This window comes from Lynx rufus, unplaced genomic scaffold, assembly GCF_022079265.1.
Source record: "Lynx rufus isolate CCGP_SWC_20201006 ecotype Redwood Valley unplaced genomic scaffold, mLynRuf1.p SCAF_19, whole genome shotgun sequence".
In the NCBI taxonomy this organism is placed as follows: Eukaryota; Metazoa; Chordata; class Mammalia; order Carnivora; family Felidae; genus Lynx; species Lynx rufus.
The window spans coordinates 24,736,415-24,750,950 of NW_025814833.1; the positions used below are offsets into that span (position 1 = coordinate 24,736,415).

The following is a 14,536-nucleotide window of genomic DNA, read 5'->3' on the forward strand; positions in this document are numbered from 1 at the left end:
AATAGTCAATTCTTAATGTTCCTTAAAGTAAAAAAGGAGAGGAAATGGATTTAAATTAGTGCAGGAAAGAATGACATTAGACCCATGGGCCTTTCTTAATAGTCCTTCAGATTCCTGACATTAAGGTGACCTCCAACTCGGCTGCAAGATCCCAAGGGCAGAAACTGGGGCTTTCCACTTCAGATGGCTCCCCACTTTCCTCCGCCATCTGTAGCATGGATGGCTTGCACACTGTGCTTCAGAAGCCAAAGGTAGGGACTAAATCCCTTTTGTGGGCCAGTTATGTTTTATCTACATTTTGCAGCCTAGACTAGCCCCCATTCCCTCCACACACACAGTTGCCTTGCATCTCTGATCATCGAAAGACCTAGTGAAGAAACACCTTTACTCATCCCCTCTGAAAAGTGTGTGCTTCCTGCTGACAGGGGGTGAGTAGCCACCTTTGCTTTCAAAGGATGGTGTGAGGGCATTCTTCAGTGGGGATGCTGTCTGCCTCATTCCAGAGCACTTCTCAGTCTTCCTCTCAAATTTCACTTTCATATATATTTGGGGACAATTCCTCACCTTGGTGCAGCACTGTACCCTTTGGAGAATTATTTCATTCCACCCTGTCTTTTATTTAATCTTTACCACAGTCATAGCTAATAGGTATCATGATTCTTGTTTTGCAAGGTGATGGAACTGAGGCTCAGGAAAGTGAGATAATTTGCTACAGGTCACTTGGTTGGTGAGTGTGTGAACTTACATGTGGCAAGGCTGGGATTTGAACCCAAGTTCCAGTCCATATCTCAGGACCTTTTCAGGATGGCATGCTGTCAGCTTGGGGGTAGGCTAGGATGAGGGATGCGGTGGGAGGAATACATAGGGTTTTTGGTGCCTTTTCCCTCTACCCACTCCTGTTCTCTATCTTTTGTAATAGTCCTTTCCTGAGCCTTCTCTCTCTGTCTCTCTCTGTCACTGTCACTCTCTCTGTCTCTTTCTTTCATCATCATCATCATCATCATCATCATCATCATATTTACCTGTCGTATCTATCAATTGATTAATTGATCTATCTAATCTACCTTTATTACCATTTCCCAAGAAGAGTGTGTATAAATGAGACCTCAGAAATCCAGCCACCTTCTTAGGAAAGAATTCAGTCTCAGTTCAGACTGTCCCAGTCTCAGGCAGCAGCTGAACACCAAGAAATACCATGGTTTAGTGGGAAAGGAAAGCCTGGCCTGAGGATAGGTAGGGACAGCTGGTTCCCAGATCATATTCCTCCATGGTGTTTTCGTGTAACCTCAGGTAAGTCACAACCTCCTCAGAGCCCTAGTTTGTTGTTATCTGTAAAATGGGGAAACATAATACCCACCTCCCTCCTTCCCAGGGGTTGTTATGAGAATAAAATGGCATGATTCATTTATCCATGAATCACGAAGAGCTGTTTCTGTTTTAATTACAAGACCCTTATGTTCTCTCAAAACCCTTGAAATTTATAATCCTATGATTCACCCAACAAATACTTATTGAACACCTACTGTGTGCTAGGGCCTAGAGATAATGGACATTTTGAAAGCTTTTAAGAAAATGAAAAGCACAAGACAAGTCAGACATTTAAAAAAATTTACCTCCTATTGATGGAACATCTTATTTTTTTAGTTTTTCTGCCACAACATAATAGAAGCAGCAACCAAAAGAGGGGGAAAAACAGCAACACAGCTTGTGATGCCAGTGCTATTACGCACTCTGACACATCCTGCAGATAATAGTGGGAATATCTATATCTTGTTGTATTTGATGTCACATCACCTTGTTTACACTATCCTTTGGGATGTTTACAGCATAAAGATTGCCTCTCACCGTCCTGGGCTTGAGTTGTTTCTTTAGTCAATAAAATTTAAAAAGGGCATCCCACATTCTATACAGTGACTACCATACTTATTTTACAGAGATTGTAATTTGTGGTGGTTTTCTGCCTTCAGATATGACCTCCCCTGGCTTATTGACTCACACTTTGATTATATGTCCATTCTTTTGATTTCATTAATTAGCTGTGCATTGTTTTGCAGCTATTAAGAGTAAAGGTGGATGGAGCAGTGGAAAGAGCCCCAGGACTGAGAAGAACTGGGTTCTTGTCTAGATTCTGCTGTCAAATTGCTGTGTGGCCTTTGGCAAACTTGCATCTCTCTCTCTGAGCCTCAGTTTTCTAAACTGTAGAATGGAAGCTTTGGACTAGGTGATGGCTAAGGTCCTTTCTCTCTGTGATCCATTCTAATATACTAAGCAATTCCTGAAACATTCAAGAATGTGTGTCAGAAAAGCCAGAAGTTTCCTCAATATACTTTAACAGAACTACCTCCAGTTTATGAGCTTCGGCTATGGCATGATGAGCTGACTCCGCGTATAGAAGAGCACTGCTCCCAAATTTAATTATCTTGGGGGCACCATCACAGCGTAGGATAAAATGAGCCATTTTGTTCATCACGACTGCAGCCTTTGCCAAAATGGAGGTTATGGGATAACAACTTAAAGGCTAACTCATTAACACTCAGAGATGAATGAGGTAATGTGCCAGCAGACCAAACTGGTGCTCAAATATTTTTATCTGGAGAACTGTATCTCTTTCCCATATTGTGATACATTAACAGGGATGTCTTTATCTATTGTCACTGCCTGTAGACATTTGAATAACATAGACACAATGCCTGTGGGGCACTCAAGCTCATGCACTATCAATTTCTCAAACTCTGAAGCGCCATCAAAAGCTTGGGGCAAAATTCTGATGGTGCCATAAAGTGCCTAGGTTATAGGAATTCAAATGATGGCATCCGTGAAGTCCCCTGCTTTTTTTTCTCATAGGTGTTTACTAGTGAGTGCTATGCCATCCCTAACTATTTGATGGGGACAGTGGAGTAAATTAGTCCTCCAGATTGTGAGGGCTGTGGATTTATGCCTAGCTGAAAGCATTCCTGTCCTCACAATGTCGGAGAGGGTGACCTTTCTGACGTTAATTTGTTTCTCCATCTGTGCCATGCATTTCGGCAGGATGTGAGAAACAGGCCTGATGATACCCAAATGTGTTTCCCCCTTTTGTATTTCTGGAGACTTGCTCTGGGTCTCCCTCTGGTCTTTGTTCAAATTCTCTGTTTCAGCATCTGCTAATATCCTAGCCCCTCTACTGATCTACATACAATTAATTATGCTTTCTTTTGCCAGTGTCAGTGTAAAATTGGATGGTTTGAAAGAAAAAGAAATTTTGAGACATATAGGCATTTTGCTAACCTGAATAATAGCATTTAAAAAAATTGATCTATGCAGTTAGTTTTCCTATTTTGTAAGATGACTTTTTTTAAACTTGACCCTGAGGCTGTTGGAGACTGAAGAAGAAAGACCTATTCCCAACAGTCTCTCAAGATCTCTTTACCTGTTTTAATTTAATTCAAATTTAGTAGAGCTTGAACAGAGTAAGACTTTGTATGCATTGATACAAATTCTAATTTTATGTAATTACTTTTGAAACCTGATATTTTCTCGTAAACTCCTTTGCAAAGAACCTTCAAGATCAACGTTTTTATTAAAAACCAATGCTAAATATCACGCATGCATTATTCATTTATTCTCACACGACTGCTGAAATGGGTACTGCATCATTTTCCCATTTTATATAGGAAGTCACTGAAGCTCAGAGAATTCAACTGATTTTCCTAAGGTCACACAGCCAAGATATTGTAAAGCTTGGCTTTGAACTGCATTCTATTTAGTTCTGACTCCAGCGGCCCCTGCAGATAAATGTCTAAAGACTTCGTTTTTGCAAATGTCTTGAATTCTAGGCTGAAACTGAGAGGCCTTGCTTTCCTCTTCTTTCTTGTGTATTTTTTGATGCCATGGTCACTTCAGGCCAGCCCTAAGGCATGCTGAAAGGGGAAGAGGAAGACGCTTTGGAGCAGGAGAGGTCTCTTGGCACCTTGTTCCCTGTGAGGAGCCTCCTTTTGTACTCAGCTTGGAAAACCAAGCCTGAGGACAAGTATTCAAATCTCAAGAACCTATTTCTGTGTCTCTTTTGGTGTTGAAACCTGCTTACTTGTCCCCCCCCCCCCATCTGCTTCCTGTCTGGGCACACTGGCCTTCCTAACTCTACTTCTGTCCTGTATTCTTCTGGTGGCTTGAGAGGGTTGAAAGCAAGCAAGACGGTGTCAGTTTTGCTGGCAGAATAGCAGCATATGATTGCTCTTAAGTTTAGCCCTGTATCTTTGAGCAGGAGGCAATGACAAACGGTTTATTCTAAGGCCTTTGATTTCCTTCATAATTGTAAGCATCTAGGCTGACTCATCTCTCAAAGGCTTTTCTCTCTCTCTCTTTTTTGGCTGGTGTTTTTTTGAGATTTTCTTATTTGTTCTTACCTTATTGGGGGGGGGGAGAGGGATAGATTTTCATCTTGGTTTCTGGATAAAAGAACCAGCTATACTCTTCAGATGACCAGATCTGGTAAGCCTTGGCAAGAAGAAATAGCCGCAACTTCAAAGCAGGTACAAATATGCCTGAATTGGGGAAAGGGAGAGGGGGAGTAACCTCAAAAAAAATTAAGCAGAGCTAGGCTGTATGTGTCAGGATGAGACCCTTGGCTAATAGGGTCTGGACCAGCTATTGTGAATGGGGGATTGCTAGGGACTTAGTCTGGGACTGAGGTGGGTGCTGTGCATATGTCTTTGGTTAAAAATGATCATCTTGTGGACAAAGTTTGGTGGTTGGGCTTAGGCATTCAGTTTGGGTCCAGGGAATGGTGCTTTGGAGTTGAAGGAGATTTAAAAAATCCATGCTAAGGATTTTTCCTCCTAGCTCAGTTCAAAAGCCATAGAAAGACTCCTCGCCTTTTCTCATACTGCATTTCAGTTATCTGGTAAGAACTTATTTTTGATAAGCGTGACTTTGGCTATTAAGGAAAGTCGGCAAAAGAGAATTTTGGAAACAAAACAAGGGTGGGATTTTGGTGGGTTTGTGGGTTTGTTTGTGTGCTTGTTCTGGACAGACTCATTTGTATAAATTGTTGAATGATAAATGCCTACCTGCTTTTCCTCTGTCAAAGCCACATTACCTGATCTTTGGGATTTCAGCCGCCTACTCAACTATAATATATAGAATATTACCGTAAAACTCCATGGCAAAGGGGAGCTCCAAGAAATGGCATGTGACCCCTTCCCTTATTGTCAAAAGGTTTAGTTCCCTATGTCCCAAATTATTTTCTCTATCAAGAGCCAGAATCCACACACTCACCCAAACTATAACCTTTGGAGCTGTCCTAAATTCTGTCCTTCTTATTACAATTCCCCTAAGCTCTGTCAATTCTACCCATAGAATCCTCCCCCAGCCCCAGCCCCAGTGACACTGGCTTGTATCAGCATCTCTTTGCCTCTTGGCTGATCTACCTACTTCAGACTCTCTACTCAGACCAGGCTTTTCACTGCTCCCTGTGATTTTTCCAACTGCAGCTCTGACTCTGTCCCTCTCCACTTAAAACCCTGCAGTAGTTCCCTACTGCCTTCAGGAGAAAGTCCAGTTCCATAATATGGCTTACAGGGCCATTCGTCAGTTCATGCCTGCTTATGCAGATTTATCTCCTAACATCCCCTTTTCTACAGCTTTAAGAATATGACAACCTCTCTCCCATCTCTTTGCCTTTGCACAAGATGTTCTCTTTCTGGACCCCCCCCCCCCCCCATCTCCAGGCAGACTTAGATGTTTCCTCCTTTCTGCTCTCACAGTACTTTGTTTATATCGTGGCCATTGACTTCTCACAAGGTTTTGTAAATTGTTACCAACCTGTGTATCTCCTTCACTGCACTGTTAAATCTTTTAGGAAAGGAGTAGTTTCATTTGCCCATAGTTGAATCTTTAGTGCCTGGCACAAAGTGAGTAATTAATACAGAATTTTTAAAATAAATGAATGAATGAAAGAACAAATGAGGCCAGGATGTGCGGGGAAGAATGCTGTGTGGGGTCCAGAGAGATCCCCACTGGGGGATCCTATGCAGCCTGGGAGCAGCAGTATGGGATACTGGGTGCCATGGAGAAGAGACATGGAAAACAGGTTTGCCAGAACACTAAGACAAACTTCACTCTGATCACCAGTTCTGTGTTGGGAGGAGACTCACTAGAAATGGCCAGGAAAGGATGTTTGTTTCTTTTGATACAAACTGATGGTGTTTTCATGAAAAACATAATATAATCAAGTCTCACAATTTTTAGTAAATAGAGAAAAAGCAAAGGCAAACAAAATCCTACCACTTAATAAAGATGCTGTTCATATTGGGGTGAATTTCTTTCAGTCTTTTATTTTTATGCAGATTTTCCTTCACATGGTTGTAATCATAATTAACACAATTCTATATTTTGTATTTGCTGTTTAAAAGCTCTTTGTAAATATCACTTTAATGATTTCATAATTTTCCAGACTGTGGTCCTTCCATAATTTATATAACTAGTCTCATTACTGGGCTAGCTTTTTTCCCCTAAATTTTTTCCTGTTATGGCTCATGTACATATGTTTTTGCCTGTCCGAAGGTAGATTTCATTAGGACAGATTCCTAGAAGGGGAATTACTAGGTCAAAGGGCCTGGGGATGATTTTTGGCTCCATACTTATGTGCCCCGTTTGCCTTCTGGAAGAGTTGTACACATTTTCAGTGCTCCTAACCTAAATGAATGTGCCCATTTCATCCAGCCTGGACAGCACAGAGTATCACCATTAAATGAACTCTATCAATGTTCTAATTAATTGAGGGAAAATATTACCTTATACTTGTCTCAATGTACATTTTACAATTGTGAATAAGGTTGGTTGGTTTTCTTTTTAATCTCTTTTTTCCTTCTTTTTTCTTTCTTTTTTTCTTTACTCTTTCTTTCTTTCTTTCTTTCTTTCTTTCTTTCTTTCTTTCTTTTCTCCTCTTCCTCCTCCTCCTCCTCCTCCTCCTCCTCCTTTTTCTTCTTCTTCTGCCTAATTAGGTTTTCTCTTTTCTGGACTATCGGTTCAGGGATGATTTTTTTTTAAGTTGGTTTTTTTTTTCTTCAAATAAGCAACCAGAGGCAGCTATGCTTGAGGGTGAAGCCGCCTCCCAGTTTTCCCTCCCCCTTTACCACCCTCCCCCCCATAGCTCCTTCCACCAGGTCCAGTGACAATTGGATGATGCAGCCTTGATATCATCCGATTCCAGAATGGGTGGCTGCATTCCTTTTCTGAAGGCAGCAAGGACACTGTGCCCCAGAATCATGCCCCCTTTGCTGTTGTTGTCCGCCTTCCTTTTTTTAGTGAACGTCCTGGGAGGAGCCCCAGGACACAATCCGGACCGCAGGACGAAAATGATATCAATACACAGTCTGTCGGAGCTAGAGCGTCTGAAGCTGCAAGAGACTGCTTACCACGAACTCATGGCCAGACATTTCCTCTCTGAATTCAAACCTGACCGAGGTGAGCCGGCCCCGGAGCGTGGTGTCCCCGCCTTCGAGCGAGCGGACCCCAGGGCAGGACGGGCCGAGTCTGGGGTCCAGGAGGGTGGGAGGGGCTCCCGCCTGATCTCGGCCCCGCTCGGTTCCCCTGGAGCCCGGACCACTGAGGAAGCAGGAGTTGAAGGGTTTTGGTTGAATTGTGGAAGAGGTCAAGATTACTTGAGTTGGGTCGAAGCCTGGGGGCTTGAGGGGGTGGTCAGACAGGCGGAAGGCAGGGACAGACAGGTGGACAGAGGGCAGGTGAAAAGACTGACGCACCAGGTGCGGTGCGAGGAGTCAGAGCGAGGAGGAGGCGCAGAGGGACCCTTTGAGAAGGGACCAGGACGCACAGAGACGGCGTGCTCGAGAGACGGCGAGTCCGGGGAGATAGCGAGACAGCGAGAGAGACACGCGCCAATCCGGGCACAGAGCGGGAGGGCGGTGCGGGCGCGGAAGCGTCGGCGGGAGGTGCGCTGCGATCGCTGCCACCCCCGCTCAGCCGGCTGGGTGAGCGAGCGGGACGAAGCCCTGGATGGGGCCCGAGCGTGCAGGGGGCTGGGCGGCCCCGGGGAGGTGGGAAGGGGCGCACGGGCCGAGGGGCGCCCCCGCGGCAGAGAAAAGTGCGAGGGGCGAGGGGCGGGGGGCGCGCCGGGCGCGCGCGGCGGCCGTAACCTGGGGACGCCACGCCAGGGACGAGGAGACCCCGCTGCGGGGGTCTGAGAGCGGGGACGGCGCGTGTCGCGGCTGCCGGGGTTGCGGTGTGGGGAGCCGACGGCAGCCCGGGCGCGAGCGCGCCCACAGGAACTTGGCGACCCCTACTTGCCGCCGGGACGCAGGCGGAGCCCCTCCCCTAGCCTGTTGCACGGTCGCGGCGCCCCAGAGTCCGCAATGTGTGTCTGAAGCCCTGTGCGGAGCTGCTGCTGGTGCGTGACACGGGGCGCGCTGCGCACGAGGCGCCTCCGATCGTCTGATTCGGTTAAATTCTTGGAGTCTCAGGGGTGGTAGATGGGCTTGGTCCCGTTGTCAAACGGGGAAACTGAGGCTGGGAGAAAGCAAAACACTTTCAGCGGGCAGGTCGGAGCTGTTTGCTCCGCCCCCTCCCCCGCAGATCAATACATTGTGATGTTTTCATCATTTATCAAATCCTATTTGTGTGAGTGTGCGTGTCTTTTCTTTTTCTCTTCCCATAGCTCTGCCTATTGACCGTCCAAACACCTTGGAGAAGTGGTTTCTGATTCTGAGAGGACAGCAGAGGGGTGAGGGGCTCTCGTACTTAGGAAATAAATGGGGCTTTACCCCCCCCCCCGGCCATTGTGTCCCTGGCTACTGGAGATTCGGCGGTGCCCATTGCTTCTGGGGGTACTCAACCCCCCCCCAACCCCATAGGGGATGTTTCAGGAAATGGCGCACTCGCTGCAGACGCGGGGCGGTCCCAGCAGATTTCCCTAAGCCTTCCCCGTGGATCCACCCCAGACAGTCGCCCAGAAGAAACTGCCCTCATTGCTTCAACGCTGTCACCCCCCTGGCAGGACCTAAGGCAGGGATCCCGAGCTCCGTCGGGGTAGTGGAGCTGAGTGCTTCCGCCAAACCACTGCAGGGTCTTTTTGGCTCCCTCCCCAGGGAGGGGCGCTGCGGGTCTGGAGGGGTGGGGTTGGCTGCGGGCGGTTGCTTAGAGGAGCGCTACAGCCCCTGCACTTCCTCCTGATTTAAGCGCTGCGGAGCGTTGACGTGTCTCATTCTTTCTCTCCCTGGCTCCCCAGTCGTATCACTCAAGACTTTTGGCATTCGCCTGGAAGAAGTCCTGGTGAATGAGCTTACCCGCCGCAAGCATCTTGAACTAACAGCCGCGATGCAGATTGAAGAATCCACTGGTCAGGCCTCGGGACGTCGTCGGGGAAACGTGGTGCAAAGGATGTTTGGCCGCATCAGGCGCTTTTTCAGTCGCAGACGGGATGAGCCCACCTTGCCCCGGGAGTTTACTCGCCGTGGGCGTCGAGTGAGTTGAACCCTGCAAGCAGTGCCGTCCCTGAGGTGTCCATCGATGCAGGGCGGGAGGGTCAAGGCCTTTGACCTCAGAGGGAGGGAGAGCTGAAGAGAACATGTGTGTGTGTGTGTGTGGGGGGTGTAATTGGCTTCCCACGGAGAGAAGGTCTCCTGTTATGAATGTGACACAATCCCCAGGAAGGTCCAAAGTGACCCTCCTGCCCCCCCCCTTTAAGATAGTTTGGGTTTCTCCACAGGGTGCAGTGTCCGTGGACAGCCTGGCTGAACTGGAGGATGGGGCCCTGCTGCTGCAGACCCTGCAACTTTCCAAGATTTCCTTTCCGATTGGCCAGCGACTTCTGGGATCCAAAAGGAAAATGAGCCTCAATCCGATTGCTAAACAAATCCCCCAGGTTGTTGAGGCTTGCTGCAGCTTCATTGAGAAACATGGTAAGGGGGCTGAGAATGATGGTGTAATCAAGGTAGGAGGCAATTAAAGGGCAAGAATGGTGTTCTAGAAATGGGTAGAGAAAAGAGGACACAGGGTGAAGGGTGGGAACATTCCCTTGCCACCAGCTGGGGCTGGGATTCAGTTGGGGAGAGGGGAAATGCCGTGGGGAAGGGGACCAGAGATACTTAGCATCTCCTGGTCTTTTCTTTCAGGCTTAAGCACAGTGGGAATTTTCACCCTGGAATACTCGGCAGAGAGAGTGCGTCAGGTAAAGTGGCTCTGTTTACACCTATGTTCCTTGAGTGAGGAAAAACAGGTGGGGGTGTCTTCCCCATAGATCTGAGTGGAGTTTCATGCCTGGTGGGGGGGATCAGCGTCTTCTTTCTAGCCCCTCAGTCATGCCATATTGCCAGCCACCTCCACTGAAGCTTGAGACTTATGGAAGGAAATGCCAGGAGGGAGCATGTGATGGGCAGGGCAGAGGGTCCATGTCTTCTCTCCCTTTTTTCTAGCTCCGTGAAGAATTTGATCAAGGTCTGGATGTAGTGCTGGATGACAATCAGAATGTGCATGATGTGGCTGCACTCCTCAAGGAGTTTTTCCGGGACATGAAGGACTCTCTGCTGCCAGACGATCTGTACATGTCCTTCCTCCTGACAGCAAGTGAGTCTTGTGCTGTCCCTTGTCAGGCAAGGAGGGGAAATAGTATGGGGAGGGGGGCGGTAGGGACAGAGGTCTGGCTGCAGGACCCCAGGGAACTAAAACAGAGTAAACATCAGAAGATGAAAACACCTATCCAGATTGCTTTCCCTAGATCTCTTAATAGTCCATTGTAAGTCTATTGTTGGGAGATTTCTCTAGAGCTTCTTGAAGCTGTGTGTGTCCTCCCAGGGCAAAGAAGAACCTAGGTTCTGTAGAAGGGATCTGCTTTTGATGGGAGCACTTCTTGCTTTCAGGGCTCCTGAGCTCAAATGCTTTGGGAATGAGCAAAGACAAGATGCCTGGGTACTTCCTCCATAGCTCTTCCTCAGTTTTCAAGCATAATCACATGTCTTTTGGTATCAGGCTGCTGTCAAGGCTAGCCCCCTGAGCCATCCACTGCTTTCCTTCTTCTAGCTCTAAAGCCACAGGATCAGCTTTCTGCCCTGCAGTTGCTGGTTTATCTGATGCCACCCTGCCACAGTGATACCTTGGAGCGTCTGCTGAAGGCCCTGCATAAGATCACTGAGAACTGCGAGGACTCCATTGGCATTGACGGACAGTTGGTAAAAACCTGTGGAGAATGGTAATGAGAGCTGTAGTAGGGGACATGTGTGGGAGTGTATCAGAGAGACACAGAGACAGACGGTAGGAGAAGGAAACAAGAACAAAAGGAGACATTCATATTTGTGTCATTTCCATTACTGCCTCAGAGTCGATCACTTTCTGCTTTCCTTTTCGTAGGTTTCAGGCAACCGTATGACTTCCACCAACTTGGCTCTGGTGTTTGGATCTGCTCTCCTGAAGAAGGGGAGATTTGCCAAGAGGGAGTCCAGGAAAACAAGACTGGGGATTGACCACTATGTTGCTTCTGTCAATGTGGTCCGTGCCATGATTGATAACTGGGATATCCTCTTCCAGGTAAAGGGAGCTTTTGGACAAACTTCCTTCATAGCTTTCTCCTATTCACAAGGCAAGTGAGGGTCATACATGCATCCCTGACAGTAGCCAAAGCAGGCAGCCACTAAATCTTCCAGAAATTCCTCCTGCATTCAGTGGTCATGGTATCTTCAGTCCTGGGTACCTGATAGAGAGGAGTATAAATTTTTAAATGTTGTGTAATAAAGGCTAACATTGCTCATTTTACCCTCAGGTGCCTCCCCATATTCAGAAGCAGGTTGCTAAGCGTGTGTGGAAATCCAGTCCTGAAGCCCTGGATTTTATCAGACGCAGGAATTTGAGGAAGATACAGTGAGTGTTTTCTTGGTTTGTTTAAGCTTAGCCTGAAGCAGAATCTCCTATGGGGGCTTTCAATCCAAGACCACCGTCATGTTAGGCAAACCAAGTATGAAAACTGACTTGCTTTTCCAAATTCATTTCCACCCAGGAGTGCACGAATAAAGATGGAAGAGGATGCTTTACTTTCTGATCCAGTGGAAACTTCTGCTGAAGCCCGGGCTGCTGTCCTTGCTCAGAGCAAGCCCTTTGATGAAGGTCAGTTCCCTGCTGGAGGTCAGGCCCTTGCTGAAGGTCAGTCCCTTGGTGAAAGTCAGGCCCTTCCTGAAGGCCAGGTCCTTGCTGAAGATGAGCCCCTTGAGGAAGATGAGTCCTCTGAGGAAGATGTGTCAGGCCATGAAGAGCTAGTATTTGAGTATCTCCATCAAGGAGTAGTCTTTGGGGAAATTCAAGGTCTCGAGATCCCAAATGATCTTGAGATTCAAGGCCCACATCTTGAAGGCATACCAGAGCTTGATGAAGAAGAAGATGATGAGGACGACAACAACGATGATGATGACGATGATGATACCCTGAATTTTGATGATCTTCCTCCCCTTGAAGATATTCTAGACCCTGATGATGAAATTCCCGAACTCATTGAAATCCCAGACTTTGAAGAAATACCATATTTTGATATGGTCCCAGACCCTGAAGGAGCCCCAGATGTGCAAGAAATCTCAAATCCTGGAGAAAACCCAAACCACGACCTTGAAGAAGGGCCAGATTTTGAAGACAACCAAAATCTTGACCTTGCAGGAATTCCCTATCTCGATGTAATCCTGAACAATGAAGAAGCCTCAGATACCGATGAAATCTCAGACCATGCAGATGCTTCAGAACATGATGAAAACCTAGATTCTGAAGAAGATCCCAATCTTGAAGAGGTTCCGGCTCTTGATGAAATCCCAAATGATGTATCCTCAAATGCTGAAGCAATTCCAGGCCACGAAGAAGCCCCAGAGGTCAATGGGATTTCAAATTCTGACGAAGACCTTGATTTTGAAGAAGTCCCAGCTCTTCATATGTTGCCAAGCCCTGAGGAAGCCCCTGGGGGTCATGAAATCCTAAATCATGAAGAATCCCCAGAGGTTAATGGACTCTCAGACTCTGAAGAAGATCCCAATCTTGAAGAGGTGCCAGCTCTTGATGGAGTCCCAAATGATGAAGAAACCTCAGATACTGAAGAAATTCCAGATCAGGAAGAAACTCCAGAATTCAATGGAATTGCAGGCTCCGAGGAAGGCTCCAACCCTGAAGAGGTCCCAGCTCTCCATGTAGTAACGAGCCCTGAAGATGTCTCTGATTTTGATGACATTCAAGACCAGGAAGAATCTTCAGTTACTGAAGAAATCCCAAGACACGAAGAAGCCTCTGATGTCAGTGGAATCCGAGACTCTAAAGAAAACCCCCGTCTTGAAAAAGACTCAGTATTTAATGTGGTTCCAGAGCTTGGGGATGCTGAAATTCACAACGAAATTCCCAGTTCTCAGAAAGACCGAGCCAACACTTTTGAAGAGGATGAAGTTACCAACTTGGTTCCAGAGCCTGAAGATGTCTCCATTCTCAACACAATTCCAGACCCTCAGCCAGACCTTACTGTCAGTCTTGATGAAATCATGAATGTGGAGGCTGTCCCAATGCCTAATGATCTTGACTCTAGAGAAGTTTGGAGTCCAAAGGCAATAAAGTTCCACAAAGAAGATGCAGATGTTACATTTCTTGTAGATACCACCCTCCTTAAAAACAAGTCTCAGCCTGGCCAAGTCATGGACCACAAATCCTCCCCAGAGTCATTGATGACTGACACCTGCTTTCTCCCCTTCACGAAGTGCTGTAAGCTTCCGGCTCCAGCTTTGTTACTCATTTGCTTAGTAAAATTAGTCAGGCTGGTTGTAGGGTGGTGGTGGTTGTTAGGGGGCCACCCTCTTCCCCGCCTGCCCGGTGGTATTGTCCATTAGCTGTAAGCAGGGGGTATCTGTCTCACTCTTCCTGTTCTCTAACCCAGCCCTACCCCCACCACCTTCTACAGGGGGCCTAGATTTAGAGATATGTGTTCCACTGTTAGGCTGCAGTTTTCTTAACATGTCAAACAGGGATAATCTTTCCTACTCTAACTTCTTGCTTCGTATTGTATTTGAAGTGCAAAATTAGGTCTTAGTCCCTTGCGTGCTGTGCAAAGTATGAAGTCTGGAAACATTAAGGAGTTAACACTGTTACTATTTTCCAGGTTCCTCTGAGGAGCCAGCTGTGCCTCCCGGCACTGCCCGTTCCCATGACGATGAGGAAGGAGCGGGTAACCCCCCCATTCCGGAGCAAGACCGCCCATTGCTCCGTGTGCCCCGGGAGAAGGAGGCCAAAACTGGCATCGGCTACTTCTTTCCTTAGATGTTTTTCCTTCTATAAGGTGCCGGACAGGGGAAAAGGGTGGGGGTAGACCTGGGATGTCACAGGAAACATTGAAGAAACGTTGAGGGTAAAGATCTGAGGGTAAGAAGGATTTCCACCTGATGCTCGGGTCAGGCTGAGAATTCCAAACACACTGCCAGCCCCTTCACTGGGGATGTTTGGTCTCTTCAGCTAGTACAAGCAGAGATGTTTCTGTGTCATGCCCAGGCTCCCTGGTGCTACCTTGCCTTTCTCTTTTACCCCTGATCCTGGCTTT

General features: G+C 47.1%; 1 protein-coding gene across 2 annotated transcripts in view; it reads left to right on the forward strand.

Moving 5' to 3' along the window:
* Positions 1-14,259, forward strand: part of ARHGAP36 (Rho GTPase activating protein 36) — a 29,876-nt gene extending 15,617 nt beyond the window's left edge. The window contains exons 2-12 of one of the 2 annotated variants that reach the window (XM_047081772.1): positions 7,288-7,446; positions 8,654-8,719; positions 9,224-9,459; positions 9,704-9,896; positions 10,110-10,165; positions 10,410-10,560; positions 11,014-11,162; positions 11,341-11,517; positions 11,750-11,847; positions 11,984-12,090; positions 14,102-14,259. In XM_047081772.1, coding sequence (XP_046937728.1) covers positions 7,288-7,446; positions 8,654-8,719; positions 9,224-9,459; positions 9,704-9,896; positions 10,110-10,165; positions 10,410-10,560; positions 11,014-11,162; positions 11,341-11,517; positions 11,750-11,847; positions 11,984-12,090; positions 14,102-14,259 — 1,550 coding nt within the window. Of the gene's footprint in view, positions 1-7,193; positions 7,447-8,653; positions 8,720-9,223; positions 9,460-9,703; positions 9,897-10,109; positions 10,166-10,409; positions 10,561-11,013; positions 11,163-11,340; positions 11,518-11,749; positions 11,848-11,983; positions 12,091-14,101 lie in introns of those variants that run through there. The other variant, XM_047081771.1, reaches the window with a different exon arrangement.
* Positions 14,260-14,536: the final 277 nt, after the last annotated feature.